At 42.7% G+C, this 17,887-nt stretch overlaps 1 protein-coding gene across 4 annotated transcripts in view; it reads right to left on the minus strand.

Annotated features, from left to right (window-relative positions):
- Arhgef28 (Rho guanine nucleotide exchange factor 28) overlaps positions 1-17,887 on the minus strand; it is a 292,013-nt gene that overhangs the window by 77,413 nt on the left and 196,713 nt on the right. For all 4 annotated transcript variants that reach the window (XM_055598372.1, XM_055598373.1, XM_055598371.1 and 1 more), the window contains 6 exons: positions 16,897-17,177; positions 15,772-15,976; positions 13,196-13,307; positions 8,581-8,623; positions 5,472-5,595; positions 5,067-5,199 (listed from right to left, as the gene is read on the minus strand). In XM_055598372.1, coding sequence (XP_055454347.1) covers positions 5,067-5,199; positions 5,472-5,595; positions 8,581-8,623; positions 13,196-13,307; positions 15,772-15,976; positions 16,897-17,177 — 898 coding nt within the window. The remainder of the gene's footprint in view (positions 1-5,066; positions 5,200-5,471; positions 5,596-8,580; positions 8,624-13,195; positions 13,308-15,771; positions 15,977-16,896; positions 17,178-17,887) is intronic.

Consider the following 17,887-nt stretch of genomic DNA (forward strand, 5'->3'; position numbering starts at 1 on the left):
AAAGAAAGAAAGAAAGAAAGAAAGAAAGAAAGAAAGAAAGAAAGAAAATAAAAGAAAAAAGAAAGTTGGGATTGGTGTTATACATTTGTAATCTCAGTACTTGGGAGATGAAGGCCGGAGGATCAGGAGTTCAAAGTCAACCATAGCTACACAGTAAGTTTGAGGACAGCCTGGGCTAAAAGAGACCTTAGATCAACAAAACAAAAGAACAACAATTAAAAAAGGAGGAAAAACAAAAAGAGGCAAGGAAGTGGGGTAGAAAAGGAAGGAGGAGAGTTTCGAAGTCATCATAAGAACACACACAGCCTGGACGTGGTGGCGCACAACTGTAACCCCAGCACTCAAGAGGCAGAGCAGGCGGGCAAGTGTGAGCTGGAAGCCAGCCTGGTCTACAGAGTGAGTCCAGGACAGCCAAGGCTACACAGAGAAACCCTGTCTCAAAAAAAAAAAAAAAAAAAAAAAGAAATACACAGAGAACTAAATCAAAACATCAAATGGTTTTTCAAACAGCAAAGTCATTCCTGAAATGCTCAACCTACACCATAAAAGAGAGTAATATTACAATTGGGGGGAATGAGGCTCACGTAAGGAGCATAAAACCGTATTAAATTATGAGCCTTGCACAGCATAACACTATCATTAGTAGATATTAAAAGTCCTTATCTTGCCAAATCGCGGGAGATGATAAAAGCAAACAACACATGGCCTAAAGAGCTAAGCCAGACAGCAAGGAAGACAGTCAGGAACTATCAAAGATAGTTGGAAGCAGTAAAATTAAATGTAAACAAGAACAGCCCTTTGTTATAAAACAAGATCTTTCCATTACATTACAGATTCTCTCTAGCTAAATCAAAGACACTCGCCCCAAAACAAAAACCATAGAAACAGTTAAGCGACAGAACAGAAAAACCAGGGGAACACTAACTTGGGATAAGAACTCAGCACAAGAATCAGAAAAGGACATCAAAGTGCAACCATACTGATTAAAGCCCATCTGCAGGGAATGCGTGTGTGGGGGTCTGTGCAGCAGATAGTGCTACATCACAATATGAGCAACCGAGCCCAGGCAGACCTGGGAATATTACAGAACGGCAGTGTTTGTGAACCGTTAGCAACTCGGAGTCTGACAGAGATAATGACACTAAGATTGCGAGTCCTTGTTCAACGTATTGCTGACCATCATGTTTGTGAGTAATGTTAGGGCTGTTAGTCCTTACGCATAGAGGATGATAATCCGCCTAACTCAGCGGAGGCCGCCCTTGTTGTAGTCTACTACCCAGTGTCAAAACGAAGTACTAATTCAAGTTCGGGCGACTACTGAAAACCTCCCAATGAAAACCCCGTAAGTCCCCAAACTAATTCTAAAAACCACCGTGGAATAAAGAGAAGCAGTGAGTGTACACATTAACACACATGCTGGCTCTAGATTTAATCTACAGGATTAATCAGTAACATAGGCAGGAGTGTGTGAAAACAAATGTTCGTTTATATGGTGGAAGTACAGAAAAAAGTAAGTGTATAATGAGAAATATCGATACTCTTGATAACATCATCAAATGAAATCTCAGAATTAGGAGCTGACACAGTCTTTTTTACGGTAAGAAGAGACTGTCAGCAATTGATGGCTGCTGAGAGAGAATTAGATTTCCCTAGGGTGAGCCCTCTAAGTGGCTATCCAGTGCTCAGTCCTCCAAACAAGAGCAACACTAAATGAACTCAGGTTGTATCTGTATATTTATATGTATGGATACATGTAAAAATGATAATTAAAAAAGAAAATATGAGAAATGATATGCAAGAGGAGAAGGGGGGCTTGGAAATAAAGGAGGAATAACAGTGAGGAGATAGCAGGACATGACAGTAGGGGACCAATGATGATGCAGGTATGTTACATACATGTATGAAATATCATGATAAAACCCATTAGTTTGAACAATATTAAATGTTAATAAAATGACAAATCAAAGTGCTTTTTAACAGCAATGTTTTTCCAGGTGGGAAATTTTTAGATAATTTAAGTCTCCATTCAAGGCACATATCTTCTGTACGTCTTCACACAAATCTTTTTTATTTAGTTAGTTATTTATTATTATTAGTTACATTTTATTAACTCTGTATCCCAGCTGTATCCCGCTCCCTTATTCCCTCACAATCCCACCCTCCCTCCCTCAGCTTCTCCCTGCCCCTTTCCAAGTCCATGGATTGGGGAGGACCTCGCAGAAGACATCTGAAAGACTCTACCTAGTACCGTTTCAAAACAGATACTAAGACTCATAACCAAACCTTCAGCAGAAGAGGAGTTAGGATGACGTGGAAAGGATAGGAACCCCACAAGGACCAAATATTTCTGGGCACAGGGTTTTTTTCTGAAACTGTTTCTCCAACCAAGGACCATGTATGGATATAACCTAGAACCTCTGCTCGGATGTAGCCCCTGGTAGCTCAGTAACCAATTGCTTTCCCATAGTAAGAGGAACAGGGACTATTTCTGACAGGAACTCAATGGCAGGCTCTTTGACCTCCACACCCCACAAGGGAGGAGCAGTCCTGCTAGGCCACAGAGGAGGACTTTGCAGCCAATCCTGAAGACACACAAATCTTTTTTTAAGCTCTATTGGGATTGACAGCTGAGCATGTCTGAAGTTCTTTCAGCAATTTCCAGCTCCCATCACATGCACTCAATGGACGCCACAGGAGCAGGTCTTGCTTAGGCATCAGTTTACCTCAGCAGCCATTAATTAAGCATGATTATTAAGGGTCAGCTTTGTGATGGTACCTGTGTGGTCTATGAAAAATGACTATGCCCTCCCTTTCCCCTTCTAGAACTTAGAGTGGAAGAGACAGATAAGAAAATTGACATATAAAATATGCCATAATGTAGATGGTGGTAAATGATAGGCCGTGGGATTCAATGATGAGGGAAATGACAAGCCAGGTCCCGAGTGGCCAGGCCTAAGAGGCATTATCAAATAGTCTATGGGGCTCAGTGAAGGAAGAGCCTAAAGACAGAAGGCGCTAAGCGCATCCTGGCTTATCGTAAGAACAGTAATGGTGTCAGGGTGTCCAGAACAAAAGGAGCGAGTTGGTGTAAGGTTCTTGTGGAATGTACACAAATTACCCTTGTTAATTCAAATGCTGATTTCTCTACCCCACTATCTGGTTTCAATCTGGACACTGACATTGCATTGTGATGTTATTCTAAGTATCACCTGTCTCAAGTTTGTGTAAACATGCTACAATTTGTTCACTGTATTGTCAATAAAACAACCAGCCAATGCTGAGCAATGGAGAGAATAGGGTGGGACATCCTGGTCCGGAGGGGAGGAGAAGGAAGTGAGTGGGAGGAGTCAAAGAGGAGAGATCTGCAGGACCGGACTTGGAACCATGAGGAGAGATAAACCGGAACTAAGATATGACTAAGAGCAAGTATAACGTGGAAAATCTGAATGGGGGGAAACTATGTGGGCTTGGAGGTTTAGGATGGAATAATAAGTGTCCAGGATTGTGCTCTAGGTTAAATAAATAAATCCTAGTCTCTGTGTGGTGATTTGGGTGTAGAGCTGGTTTAGGAAAAAACACTGTTTAACTAAAAGATAAATCAATAGTAAATATTAATGATCAACAACAGGGAGAGAAGAGAAATGGACCATGTCTTACAGGGCTTTGTGCTCACTACAAGAGACAGGGACGCCCCCACATCAGATGTCTTATGTTGTGTCCTGGTTAGTTCTTTGTCAATTTGACTCAAGCTAAAGTCTTCTCCAAAGAGGGAACCTCCATTGAGAAAATGCCTCCATCAGACTGGCTTATAGACATTTTTTTAAATTAGTGATGGATGTGGCAGTGTTGCCGCCCACAATGGGCAGTGCTCCCCCTTGGGTCAGTGATCCTCAGTTGTGTGAAGAGTAAAGTGAGCCACAGAGAACAAGCCAGTAAGCAGTGTTCCTCCATTGCCTTCGTTTCAGTTTCTGTCCTGCTCCTGTCTTGGCTTTCCTCGGTGATGGACTGTGGAAAATAAATAAACCCTTCCTTCTCCAGATGCTTTTGGTTACGGTGTGTTGAGAGCCAGGCTGGTCAAGGCCTTTCCCTGAGGCCCTGATATATAGAGAAAGAACTTTGTCCCTTGTCTAAACGCTGGTACACGCTTGACAGAGCCAGGAGCAATTTGGACCAAGGCCTCTGGGGAGCTACAGTTTGCTGGATCCTGAAAACCCACTTCCCCCACACTCCCTTGAAGAGCTGTGGTTATTGGTCCCGAGGCTTTGCACACTCTGTCTCTGATGCACTTAAGATATCCTTTGTTCCCTTTGTGTAACACTGCTTGATGAGCTTCCTGCTCGCTTTTTCCTAGTGTATGACAGTTTTCTGCTGATTCTGTCCCATTTTTTCCCTGGCATAGAAGATGCTGTATTTCTTAAAGTTGCTTGGCATAAAGCATAGCTTATGTAAGACCCTCATGATTCCAAGCTTCCCTGTCTTCTTTGTTTCCTGAATCCCCTGGCCCTTCCTGTCAGGAACCTGTCATTAAAAAATGACTTCCTGGTCCAGGTCAATGGAGTTTATCACAGCAGTAGGAAACTAATACAGGTGGCAAACGTGTAAGGGGACCAATTGGAATGGTGGCTTTAGAGCGGTGAGAGCGATGGTGGGGCAACAAGTGGGTGGGTTTGAGATACACTGAAAACAGAGCCAAGGGACCTGCTGAAGGACCAACTGTAGCATGTAAGAGAAATACTCTCAAATCCTGTCATGGATGATAGCAGGACTGGTTGGCCAGTAGGCACTGAGATGGGATCAGGAGCTCAGTTTTAGGAATAAAACAGTCAAAAGGCAGTGAGATATTCAAGAGGAGACGGCCAGCAGAGAGTGAGTTGACAGGCCCGGACTTAAGAAACTCGGCTGCAGACAAAAAGTACCGAATGACCAGTATTAGCCATCAGAGGGCAAAAGGGTCAGTGCTGTGTGAGGGCCACAGGAGGTTTGTGAGAACACACTTGGTAGAGGCTTTGCTCTTGGGGAGCTCACGGGACAGGGGGAACCCATCACACAACGGACTCAGGACTTACTCGCACACTGGAGTGACTCCTTCCCCAAGAGAGTTTTGTCGCAGCCCGAACACTGCAGAACCCCGGAGAACGTTCCCGGGACAAACTGATGTCGGTTCAGCTTTTCTTTGTCCTTCGTGTCCTTGTTTTTCATCTTCAGAAGCAGCAGTCATGAGGGAAGAGCACGGGAGGAAAGGCAGAAAGAAAACCGTAGTCAGCGGACTTTCTTACAGAACTCAAGCATCAGCGCGGACTGGCCCCCGCATGGGGTTGCCTTCATATTCCTAGATACCTGACAAGAATTGTCAGAAAGGTGCACATGCTGTCAAAGGTAGGCGATTGAAAGGAGACGCGTGCAGAAACTACACTAACTGCTGAGGACTGGAGCCGCCTACGCAAAGCAGATAGGTTCAGACCAGGAATTACCTTAGATTTGTTCCGAGGGCTGGTCATCCTGTTCATGAGGAAGCTGAAAGTTCGGCTCACTTTGTACTTTTCAGACTCTGATTTGGCAGGAATGATGTATTCATCCCATTCTTCTTCCTGAATCCTACAAAGAAAGGAGTCTGTGACTAGCTTTTACAGGACAAAAGGGGGACAAAGACAGCATGAACATATGTTTGTATATACACCTGTATGGGTATGGCTAGATTTTGCTTTAGGTTTAAATGGCTGTAAAGAGGGGGAAGTAAAGCTACTTCTTAATTAAAAATACATCCTATTGCGGGATGAGGAGCTGACTAGGTTTGATGAAGCACTATATCACAGCGCCAACAACTGTGGAATCCAGTAGAGTGAGTAGCCATCATACACTTGTTTCCACTTTTCTATATTCCTGAAAATTATACTGAGGTGCTTGGGAAATGGACTTTTATAATATTACTCTGAAAACACTCCTCCAACTTTTTAACTTTTTAACAGAGAAGCTAAACAACTGACGGCATGGAGGCAGGTCTGTTTATCTCGGGAAAACGGTGGTGGTTCTGTGGTTCTCAGTGGGCAGGCGCTTCGTTTCCCTGGCTGGGACCAGCTGAGAAACAGCTTTGGGGCCTGCAGGTTCCGCCCCTCCCACTCAGCCAGGCGGTTTGCAACTTGAGGCTCTAGGTCCAGGAGAGAGACAAGGCTGCACAGGCTGCAAATTGGAAGTAACTGTACCGCCATCACTTCACTGTCCCCTAGTTCCTGCGGCCATTGCTAGAAGGGACAGACTGGAGTATCTCAAAGCGCAGCTAATTCCTGGTCACCCAACTCTACTTCTATTCTCCGGGTCACAGAAGATTTTATCAAGAGACTATTACTTTTTATTAAAAAGCTGTAAGTCGACCTTCTTCAGAATGTTATAAAGCAATGCAATTTAATCCTTAGGCTCACAGTAGGGGAGACCTAAACCTAAGTGTTAGCAAATCAACAGGAAATACTAAGACGTTAGAACCGCCCCCCAACCTGGTAGAGCCGTGGCTAGCATGAGCCGCTGTTGGACTGAGAATGGGAGGAGTGCTGCCTCTATGCAAATACAGGAGAATGTTTTATTCTGTGTTTTAACCAAATTCGACTGTGCAGTATTCCTCTAGCACGCAGCCGCTTTGGACAAAAACTCAGTTTAACTTCTAAATTTATAAATAAAGTCTGAAAAAGTTCTTTCCAACATGCCAAAACAAACAAACAAAAAAATGTTCAATTTCTGGTAGCAGGCTAATGACCAATGGTATTCCTTACCATAAAGTCTTATAAACTCTACTCTTCAGAAACTCTCCTGACACCTTTTCTCAATAGGTAAACACATATTTCAAATGTGTTAAGAGTGTGGATCTTCAGATCTCAACCTTATCGATTTTATTGATAACCTATTATTTTCGATGAATTGGATTCAAAGTATTAAGGTAAATTTCCACTTGCAAACTGAGGCTCAACAACAGTAGTAGTTCCCTTAATGCTTAGATGTTTTAAAGCTAATTAATTTAATTAGATGTAATTAATTTAAAACGGACAGTTGTTGACAAAAAAATGGCCTATACTATATAAGCGTCAGGGAACTGGGAAAATGACTTGTCTGTTGCAATGAGCCTTCAAGGTCTGGGCTGAGTCCCCTTTTATCTTAGGTATGCCTTTTTCCAGAAACTGACTAGTCTAAGCAAGGGAATACCAAAGACGCCGGCTCCATGAGCAATTACCTACACAATGACTAAGGCATCAGGTGTGGCACCTCCAGCAAGACACCAGGAATAGGGCTACGGACCAGAAAGATCTACCCTACCGGACCCTACTGGGCCCTCTAAGTGCAAAAGTAAAGGGGTTTGCACCAACATAGAGAAAAACAAATCAAAAACAAAAGTGACAAGAAGAAAGACACTTTCTCGCCACCCCCTGCAGGTGTCATTACTGCACGAGCTGTGACTCGACCAAGTGTTACTCGGGCCCCTCTCATCCTAACCCCTAACAGAAAATATTTTTACTTAAAAACAATTCTTAATTCTTACAAATCAGTCCACTGTTACTACAGCTGTTAGAGAGACAGGATTCACTAAGGCAATGAACTGACAACCAAGGTGACTGTCAAACTCCAGTGTCTGGAGTAAACTGCTTAAATATAAACTGCTTACAGCAGCACTAGAGAGGCACATACGATCACCCAATAACTGTCAGTTACAACTGCCTCGGCTGCCACCATTGTCATCCTCTTTGTCATAATGCCATCCTTGTCATCACGCCACCCTTCAAGGACATTCTTAGTCTTTCTGTTTGTGCATCTGGAAGCTTCTACTCTAGTCTAAACAATACAAATGAGCCGGAGGTGGCTTTCTCTTACTGATGTTTTCACTGTGATATTGAAAACAAAGCACTCATTTTTATTTAGATGCTAAGAAGCTCCAGAGTGCTAAGATCCACACCACCAAAGTTACGGCTACCTCACCGCTTCCCAGAGAGTCCTTAAGGCCAACCACTCACGCCATTTCTGTCGTTCATTCTGCAACAAGCCTAGGGCTGCTTCAGTGGGTGGCACGTCCCAACAGAACTCGGCCACCCCACCTGCAGCCTGGCATCTTCCCAAGCGTGACTATGGCACCAGCCTTCCATTCTAGGATACACACCAGCTTGGGCTTCAAGCCTCAGACCTGCACAGTAAGTAGAAACCCGGTAGTGCTGAAGGCAGCTCATTCAGCAGATCCACAAGGTCCAGGTCGGACTTACTTGCAGGCTTTCTACAGCCACCTGGAGGACTGTTGCTATCTTCTTATAGTAGAACAGATCAGAGAAAACCTGGTATCTCTGACGCTGGTGGTCCTCACAGCCCCTCGAGATGTCCAGATCTGAAAATAGCCTAATCCACAATCCCCTGTCTCCAACCCTGCAGCCTGTACCCCTAAGGATGGAAAACAGATGTCTGGCTAACTACAATGATTCCAGAGAGAGAACAATGGGTCTCAGCTCCCTGCACAGAAATTTGTTACCAACTATTAGACATAGGAAAAGTGATGTATAGACATTTCCAAAGGTAGCTCAGTGAACCCTACAGAAATGGGAATCCTCCACATACCTTTTTTCTCCTGGTGGCTCCGGAAAACTGTAAGATCTCTGTTCTGCAAGACACACACACATGAAACAACTGAGACAAACTGTAGTCACTTGTCAGTCTGAAATGTACATTATACTTATCATTTTATACATTATCGGTTAGAAAAACTGAGAAAACTGACATTCTGCATGTAAGGCTTTATTGCTGTCCCTGGATTGGAGGGGAAGAGTTCGATCTGATGACTTCAGGGACTTTGTTAGTCTCAACAAAGGGAAGCAGACAGTTTGTAAACAGTACAGAAAATTGGTTAGTTTTGGATACTTCTCACTGAAACTTCATCCATTATTTATAACAGTAATCACCAACACAAGGAATCAATAACCTGCTAGTTTTCAGCAAAGCTCTAAGGAAGTCTTGAAGGCCAGCACAGGAAATAGTCTATCTTTATGCAGCTGCAATGTCTTGTAAAGTCTTCAAGCAGTCCAATCAAGATACATTCTGTGTTTGAAGGGAAAGAAGAACCACCCTTCCCATTTGCCTTGCGGGACAGAGGGGTGGGTTTTTGCAAGCATGGTGCCGTCTTGTTTACAGAATTAGAATACTCACTATGGGGATGAAGGGCCACACCAACTTAGGCATGGGGAGAGATGAGGGAGAGAGGGGCCACTGAGGAGCACACCACCCACAGAGCAAGGCAATCCTTTACCAGTACAATCCTTTACCAGTACTCCACAGCGGAGTGGAGGAAGATGTGGGACTAGGAATACAGTGGGATGAGCCACTTACATACAGAGTGTAAATAAATGCCCCCTGAATTCTTGGATGTAATAGAAAATTTACTTTGAGAAAAATCAAAGGCTTTCATAATCATTGTAAAATGTTTTTCATATTTATCACAGTTCTTATAAATAAATAGGTTGACATTCCTAGAAAATAAGAGAGTCAAGCTATCAGCTTATAAAGTCCATTATAAAGCTACTGTTCACAATCTAATGGGATCCCATCCATCAGTTTATAGCAACTTCCAAAAGTATGACATCACCCCAAAAATTCTTAATGTAGACTGTATTAGGTCTTCACAATGAGGCTTCACAATTATGATTTCAATATTGACAACATTCCTTTCTACAGAAACCCACAAAGTAGCAAAGCAAACTAGAAATCTGGATTCTATTTTGGGTATACAAATGTTAAATGTAAAAGTTACTGCCACTAAACCCTTGACTCAAAATAAATTTTAAAAAAAGAAGACGTGAGAAATAATATCAAGGAATCCTTCAGAACTGACAAGGAAGACAGAATATGTCGGTCAAACAATAAAGAGGAAAGACGGTAGAGAGATTGCTCAATGGTTAGTGCACTTGCTGCTTTACAAGAAGACTGGAATCTAGTTCCCAGCACTCATATTGTATGGCTCACAACTGTCTGGGTACCCAACACATGTAGAACACACATACAGCCAGGCACATAGCTATCCACGCAAATTAAAGAAAATATAAATAAACGTTTTTATAAAGAATTTTAAAAGGGAGAAATGGCGCAGTGGTCAAGAGCACTGGCAGAGGACCTGGGTTCAATGCCCCACACCCACACGGTGCCTTACAACCACCTATAATTCCAGGGATCCGACACTCTCCCCTGGCCTCCTTGGGTACAAGACATGTACATGGCGTATGTCCACGCAGGCAAGCAAAGCGCCTACCTACATAAACAAATTAATACGTTTTTGAAAGAATTAAAAGCAAGAATTTAATACTAAAAATAATTAAAAATAAGAATTTAAAAGAATGAAATAACATTTTAAAAAGAATTAAACATAGTACAAATGTATCCTAAGTTTGTGTGTCTCTATCATGCCTCATACACGGGAGACTCCCCCGGTGGCAAAGGGAGATTTGGTCTTTGTTTAAATAGAGAAAATTTTAGTATTATGCAAAATTCACTGAGAGGGACGTAACGCCAACACAAATACCAGTTTACTTTGATTCATTCTAGCAAACTAAGACATCTGAATATGTCTTAAAATTATTTCTTCTCCATTAGGAGGTAAAGTATCCTTTGTGGATGTGATTGGCCCATAAATGGTATCAATGGAGATACTGGCAACTGTATGGTTTCTCTCTCTCTCTCTCTCTCTCTCTCTCTCTCTCTCTGTGTGTGTGTGTGTGTGTGTGTGTGTGTGACAGAGAGAGAGAGAGGATGTGTGTTGCTTTTTATTGTATTGTATCAAGCTAATTCACCTGGTTCTAATTCTTTCTTTCTGGATAGTTTCAAATTTCATCCAAATAGCCCTGTCTTTAATAAATACACTGCTTAGAGACAATCCTTTATTTATAGGCTGAAAGGGCAACAAAGGAATTGATGTCATCTTTTTATTCCTTCTAATTCAAATGCAGAGATTTAAGTTTTTATTTAAAATTCATAACCTAAGATACTTTTTCCTTAACAATCAATTTCCTTTCTGTCATCAGGTCACTAATTTCAAATCTCCAGGTTGAAGAAACCACAGTTCTAATGTGAGTCACCAATACTTCACACTAAATGGAAGATACAACTGTGTTTTCCAAGTAGCTATAGTGTGAAACCAAGACACCAGTTAGGACTATTAATGAAAAGGTGTCAAGGTACCAGTAAAGACACCTGAACCCAAGGTTGACAGGAGGCATGGAGAGCCAAGAAAGGACCATGGAATGAAGGGGAGAAGGGAGGAAGCAGAGCAGACACTGAACTTCTTGCTTTCATTCTCTATGAGAATGTTTAGAAACATTAATAACTATGACTCTCAGCATCTGCTTCAGTACCCTGCTGGGTAGAGGCTTTCAGAGGTCCTCTGTGGTTAGGCTCCTGACTTGTTCCCTAGTTTCTCCCTCTTTTATGTCCATCCCGTTTACCTTTCTGAATGAGGATTGATCATCTTACCCAGGATCTTCCTTCTTACTTAGCTTCTTTAGGTGTACAGATTTTAGTATGTTTATCCTATATTATATATCTAATAGCCAAACTTTGGGCAGAGTGCAGGGATTCTTATGAGAAGGGGGAGATGAAAGACCTGGAGGGGACTGGAGCTCCACAAGTAGAGGAACAGAACCAAAAAAATCTAGACCCAAGGGGTCTTTTATGAGACTGATACTCCAGCCAAGGACCATTCATGGAGATAACCTAGCACCTCTGCACAGATGTAGCCAGCTCAGTCTCAAGTGGGTTCCCTAGTAAGGGGAACAGGGACTGTCTCTGACATGAACTAAGTGGCTGGCTCTTTGACCACCTCCCCATGAGGTGGGAGCAGCCTTACCAGGCCACAGAGGAAGACAATGCAGACAGTCCCAATGAGACCTGATAGGTTAGGGTCAGATGGAAGGGGAGGAGGACCTCCCCTATCAGTGGACTGGGGAGGGGCAAGGGGGAAGAAAAGGGAGGGAGGGTGGGATTGGGAGGAGATGAGGGAGATGAGGGAGGTACAGCTGGGATACAAAGTGACTAAATTGTAATTAATAATAACAATAATAATCAATGATAATAAAATTTTAAAAAGAAACATTAATAACAAGTCTTCCTTCTCTGCTAATAATGCATCCCAGAAGAAAGAGGACAAACAGAAATCAGAGCTTGTCCTGGGGCTCATGAATCTTGTCTATCTTATCCATGCAGAAGATCTTGCTGGAATAGTTACCACATGTGCCACATGACATAAAAAATGCAAGATGGTAATAAAGCTAGAACACAGTAAGAAAGGGAAAAAAGGGAAAGAGGAAGGGGGGGTATCTTAAATACTGCGCGCTGGGGAGCTGAGAGTCCCCAGACCTGCAGCTTGCTTTTTGGAGCTCAAGGAGAAAAGAGAAGCACTCTTTGTATCGGAAGTTTTTAATTAAAATAGTATGCATTTCACACAGACAAGAACACTCCCAAATCAGTCTTTAAATATGAGAACTACACAATAATCTGTTCACAGGAAGTGTGAAGTAATTAAATTTCAAAGTGAAGTTTATATTGAGGGCAGTGGATGAGAGCAGATCCCAGGAGAACCCTACATGGCTCATAAGCTTTCTATTTTTAAGTCAGAATTCACTTTTGAAAATTAAGCAAACTCTTCCAATGTGAATCCTTTCTTATAGCTGTATTTTCATAAAAGTTTACTGTGTAAAAGTTCTGTCTCTGCTTCCTTATGTTGCTGCTCTTTCTCCCAATGCCGAGATATATTCACAATGACACTGTGAATACGCTGTTATTTCAACTCCCCCATGCCCTGGGCTAAAGTGAGGCAAGCAGCAGCAACTCCATTCTGCCAAGTCTCTGAGAAACTGTCCCTCAGCACTGTACACACAGGACAAAAGTAATTCTCAGAATTTACTTTACTAACTCCTCTAAGGTCTTCAAAGTAATATAACTGGAATCCATTCTTGTCTGCATCATCCTGAAGAGCAACATTTTGGGACATAGGTTTAATTTTATCAAAGTTAAATTAAATCTATGATGTGACAGGTGTGCCAGGAGAGAAGGATTTTACTACACTTAGAAAGATGGTTGTGGAAGCCGGACCGACACTTCTGGAACTTCCTGGTGTTTTACATACTGGAACCAACTGCATGTCTGCTCTGGAACTGAAGGAGTTTAAAGGCACATTGCAGACAAGGCTTACCTTCACTGGAGCTGCACACTGTGAAATCACGCACTAGCCGGGATCTTCCTGAAGAGATTTTGGGAGATGAGCAGGAATACGAGCGTGATCGGATTCCGGAGAGCAAGGACTCCTGGGAAAGACCGCGTCATCACCAGTCACTCTCAACAAAGAAAACCCTGACCTGCACATTTCATCCCCACAGTTATTTACTTGTCCTGGGAATTGAACCCAGGGCCCTGTGCATGACCCACAGGGACTCCACCACTGAGCTATGCCCCAGGCTGTGTTCTCTAGCTAGTTTTGAGACATGGTCATACTAAGTTGCCCAGGGTGGCAAGGAGCTTGGCATGGTCCATCTCGGTCTCCGAGTAACTGGGTTAGGAGACCTACTCCCCAGCATTCCTTACATGAGCCTCTCAGTTATCTGTTCTGTTTGCCTCTCAACACTTTAGTGTTTTCCTTTCTATTTAATGCTTTGATAAACTTGAGCTTTGTGAAATAGTTCTCATACATGTAAAAAAAAAAAAAAAAAACCTTTGAGTCATTTCAACAGCTTGGTTAAAAAGGAGAAAATTAAGTCACATAACGTTTTCTCTGAATGTTTAACTGTGGCTTTAATTTGTTTTTCATATGGATTATTACTTTTTTGTTAGTTTAGACTTCCACATTCAAACAAAATTCTGAACTAACTGAGATCTTCACCCTCAAGCAATTTTAAAAGGTGGAGAAATACCTACTTCCAATTACAAGAGGTTTCAAGCTTTCCAGTGGCTGTTTATAGTGTTAGCTGTGTGGAGCTAGTTCACCTGGGGACACTGTTTAATAGACTTCCCACCTGCACTTCTCAGGGGGATGCTAGCAATGAGTTATATGACTTTACTATGGTTCTTTGTAAATGACTCGCCATATTCGTTCCTGTTTCCCAATTGCATGTTATTTCTATTATTATGTTTGCAACATACATAAAAATGCAAGAGGACAAGATGATTAAAACATGGTTTTCTTACATGTTCGGGAAATTTTAGATGAATATGGAATAGAAGCCATTACAGCCAAGCATGGTATCTAACTCCTGTTCCACAGTGCCCTTGGCGTTGATCCTGCCCATGTATTTTTGAGATACTATTTTGTGGTGGGGGTTAAGTGAAAGCGATGCAGAATTCTTTACTAAAATCGAGCCTTCACCAACTGCTCTAGGTCAGACTTGGTCTTGCCTGTTCTTCCTGAGTGAAAACACATGGTCCCTTGGCAGTCGTGAGTTAAAAAGCTCAAGGCAAAGATGAATGCAGAAGCCTGACCTGGCTCTGAAGGGCCTGGGCTCAGCGGCCTGTCTGGAAGCGATGAGTGGCTGGACACTGAGTCAGGCTCTAACCGAGTGGAGCATGGACCACAGAGGGTCTTGCCAGATGCCTCCTCTTCACTTACGTCACACACAGAAACCATCGTTCATGACAATGAGACTTTGGGAACTATCCAAAACCTTTTGGTGAAATTATGCTGGGTAGTTATAGAGCAAGGCAAGCTGTACTTTATAGGACAGAATCTTCCAGTGAAAGTGAATGTGAAACTGCTTCCAAAGAACTATATTTCATTCCGAGGAATGGCAATGTCTTCACCTTCCATTCAAAACTCGAAACTAGCTGGCATTAACCTTCACAATCATAACCATTCTTTCTTGACTAGGATCCTCCCCACATGCATTCTGATTACCCAGAATTATCACATGATGTTCAGGTTCAAACAATAACGATCTCCAGGTTGCAGAGGAAAAAGGATTCGGGATGGGCATTAGAAGTCCTTAATTTGAGTAGTGACATGTGACCAATCTGCGGCCACCTAGACAAAACTCCAACCCTTCCAAAACATGAAATAAAAGTGCTATTTATATCTTAGCTGGGCTATGAAGAACTTGTGAACTTTGCACAAATATCAAGCCATTTTATATATTACAGGAACACTGCAAAAGTAAGGTACCATCCAATTAGGCACATGTTCTTCATAGAACTTTGACATCCCACACATTGTTTTATAGCAGTGAATGCAATTTAAGAAGAAAATGAGTGGATGATAACTCAGATAGAAAAAATACATATGTTCAAACAGGAACAAATGAAGCTTGTGAAACTATCAAGAAGAGTAAAACTTCAAGATGACTTAGTGGGTGGCATTGGAGATTAGCTCATGAAGCCAGGAACACCCAGCGAACGTCATCTCTGACTTACTGACATCATCCACCTCCTCGCCTGGAACACGCTAAAGGTTATATGTGCAAACAAGCTTGACCACATAAACCCAGTATCACCAGTTTCCCAACCTCTGCCTCAAGAAGGAATATTATATGAAAGAGAAACATGTCCCAAGTATGCAAAAATGGCATGTACTCCTTGGGAGTCAATAACATCAAGCAACCACTGGAAAAGCTGTAAAACTCAAGACAGAGCCCTGGAGATTGAAAAGCGGCATCACATGAGTCCCCACCAACATGCAGGCACTTCTTTTGCAGGAAGAAGACAAAGTCTGCCCTCCAGGTAGAGATGAGGACACTGAGAACACACCCTGTTCGTTTGAGATAAGCAGAACCCTGAGAAGTATACCTTGGAATGCAGATTATTTGACAGAGAAAGTGATTCGGTCCTGGAGATATTACAATCTGGTTCGGTGTTGGTCTCAAAAGAGTCCATTTCGTCTCCACTGGGAAGCCCAGTTCTCGGGGAACTCTGAGACCCGGAGGCATAGCGGATGGGGGCCTCAGAGCGCTCTTCTCCTTCGCTGTCGGCAACCAGGGCATCCAGGCTAGAACTGAAGCACAAAATTAATCACTCGGTGAGCAGCCAGGCAGACACCGGGTTCTGTTTTCCTGCATTCGGAGTCTCTCATTGGTGTGAGATGAAATGAGGAGTCATGCAATCGCTCACCGATAATAGTTTTTATACCCCCCTCCCATTATCTTCTGGAGCAAATATTTTCATCCTTTTTCCCCTTTTCTTTGTCTGTACACAAGCGGATGGGGGTGTGCGCGCGCGCCTCCCGCCGAGGACAACATTGGAGTAAGACAGTCACTGTAAAATAGCGACGCCAGAGGGATAGTTATTCTATAACATCTTGGCTAAAGCTGAGAAGGAACTGTGAAAATGAACAACTTAACTGCAGGTTTTTGTCACGGGGTAAATTTTGATCACAACTTCTTATTGCCTCCTTAGGGAAGACAACTGGGACTAAGCCGCTGTCACCCAACAACGCCCGTTACTTTCCTACTAGGCCTTCAGACTGGTTTGTATGTTATGGTAAACCCACACTTCCCAAAATCACTAGCTCTGGCTCTGGCTTTTTTCCTGCCTGCTGCTCATCTTTTCTATAAACCTGTACATCCTTTGTGCACAGAGGTAGGATTCAGAATGGATTCTGGGAGCTTAGGCTGTCCTGCTAAGTTAGGGGAAGTCCTCTGTGTCGTTTTTAGATGCGGGGCAGGCAGAGAGCTGCAGCATCTGGATTTGTGCGTGTTGCCCCATCAGATACTGCTCTAACCTTCAGGAAGTGGTTTTCCTCTATTGCACTTCCATTGGCTTTCTTAACTGCCTTAATTTTCAAATCAAATATAGATAGGAAATAATGGGGGCAACACTTTGATATAGAGATAAAGATAATAGGGACAATTTTCAAAATGAAACTTCACCCCCCCCCCATTTCCTGCAGTTTTCTTCCAGAACAAAGCATCTCACCTTCTTTTCTTGAGATGACTCTGCTCCTTTTCAAATTCATGAAGACCAAATGAAAGGTTCAAGCTGGAAGTGTGAGAACTGGCTGGTGACAGACAGAGCTGTGGCGTCGCAGTGTTCACTGTCTCCTCGATGTCCTCACCAAGAGGATGCCCACAGGGACCAGTGTTGGGAGGAAGGATGTGCTTGCAAGCCTGAGGCCCCAGAGTGGACCTCATGGATTCGGGGCTGGTATGGGTGGAGAGTCCCTCTATATTAATATAGCTGATGTCCAAATCACCAACCTGGACATTGGAAGAGAACATTTTGTCAAGCAAAAGCAGGAAAGAGTGCTCTGATCAAAGTCAACAAAACTCCCAGAGTTTAAGAAAAGAAAAGAAAACAAAACAAAACAACCCTCCTCCATTGCTGGTGGAAACATAAACTTGTACAACCACTACGAAAATCAATTTGGCACTTTCTCAGACAATTAGAAATAAGGCTACCTCAAGATCCAGCTATATCACTCCTAGGCATATATCCAAAAGATGCTCAAGTATACATACAACAAGGACATTTGCTCAACCATGTTCAGAGCAGCTTTATTCATAATAGCCAGAATCTGGAAACAACCCAGATGTCCCTCAGTTAAGGAATGGATACAGACATTGTGGTATATTTACACAATGGAATACTACTCAGCAATTAAAAACAAGGAAATCATGAAATTTGCAGGCAAATGGTGGGAACGAGAAAAGATCTTCCTGAGTGAGGTATCCCAGAAACAGAAAGACACACATGGTATATGCTCACTTATAAGTGGATATTATACATATCATATGGATAATCATATTAATATCTATATACCTAAAGAAGCTAAGCAAGGAGGACCCTGAGAAAGATGCTCAATCTTCTTTCAGAAAGGCAAATGGGATACACATCAGAAAAAGGTGAAAATAAGGAAGACAGGAGCCTGCCACAGAGGGCCTCTGAAAGACTCTACCCACCAGGGTAT

This window comes from Psammomys obesus, unplaced genomic scaffold (assembly GCF_907164565.1).
Source record: "Psammomys obesus unplaced genomic scaffold, mPsaObe1.curated_primary_1811, whole genome shotgun sequence".
In the NCBI taxonomy this organism is placed as follows: domain Eukaryota; kingdom Metazoa; phylum Chordata; class Mammalia; order Rodentia; family Muridae; genus Psammomys; species Psammomys obesus.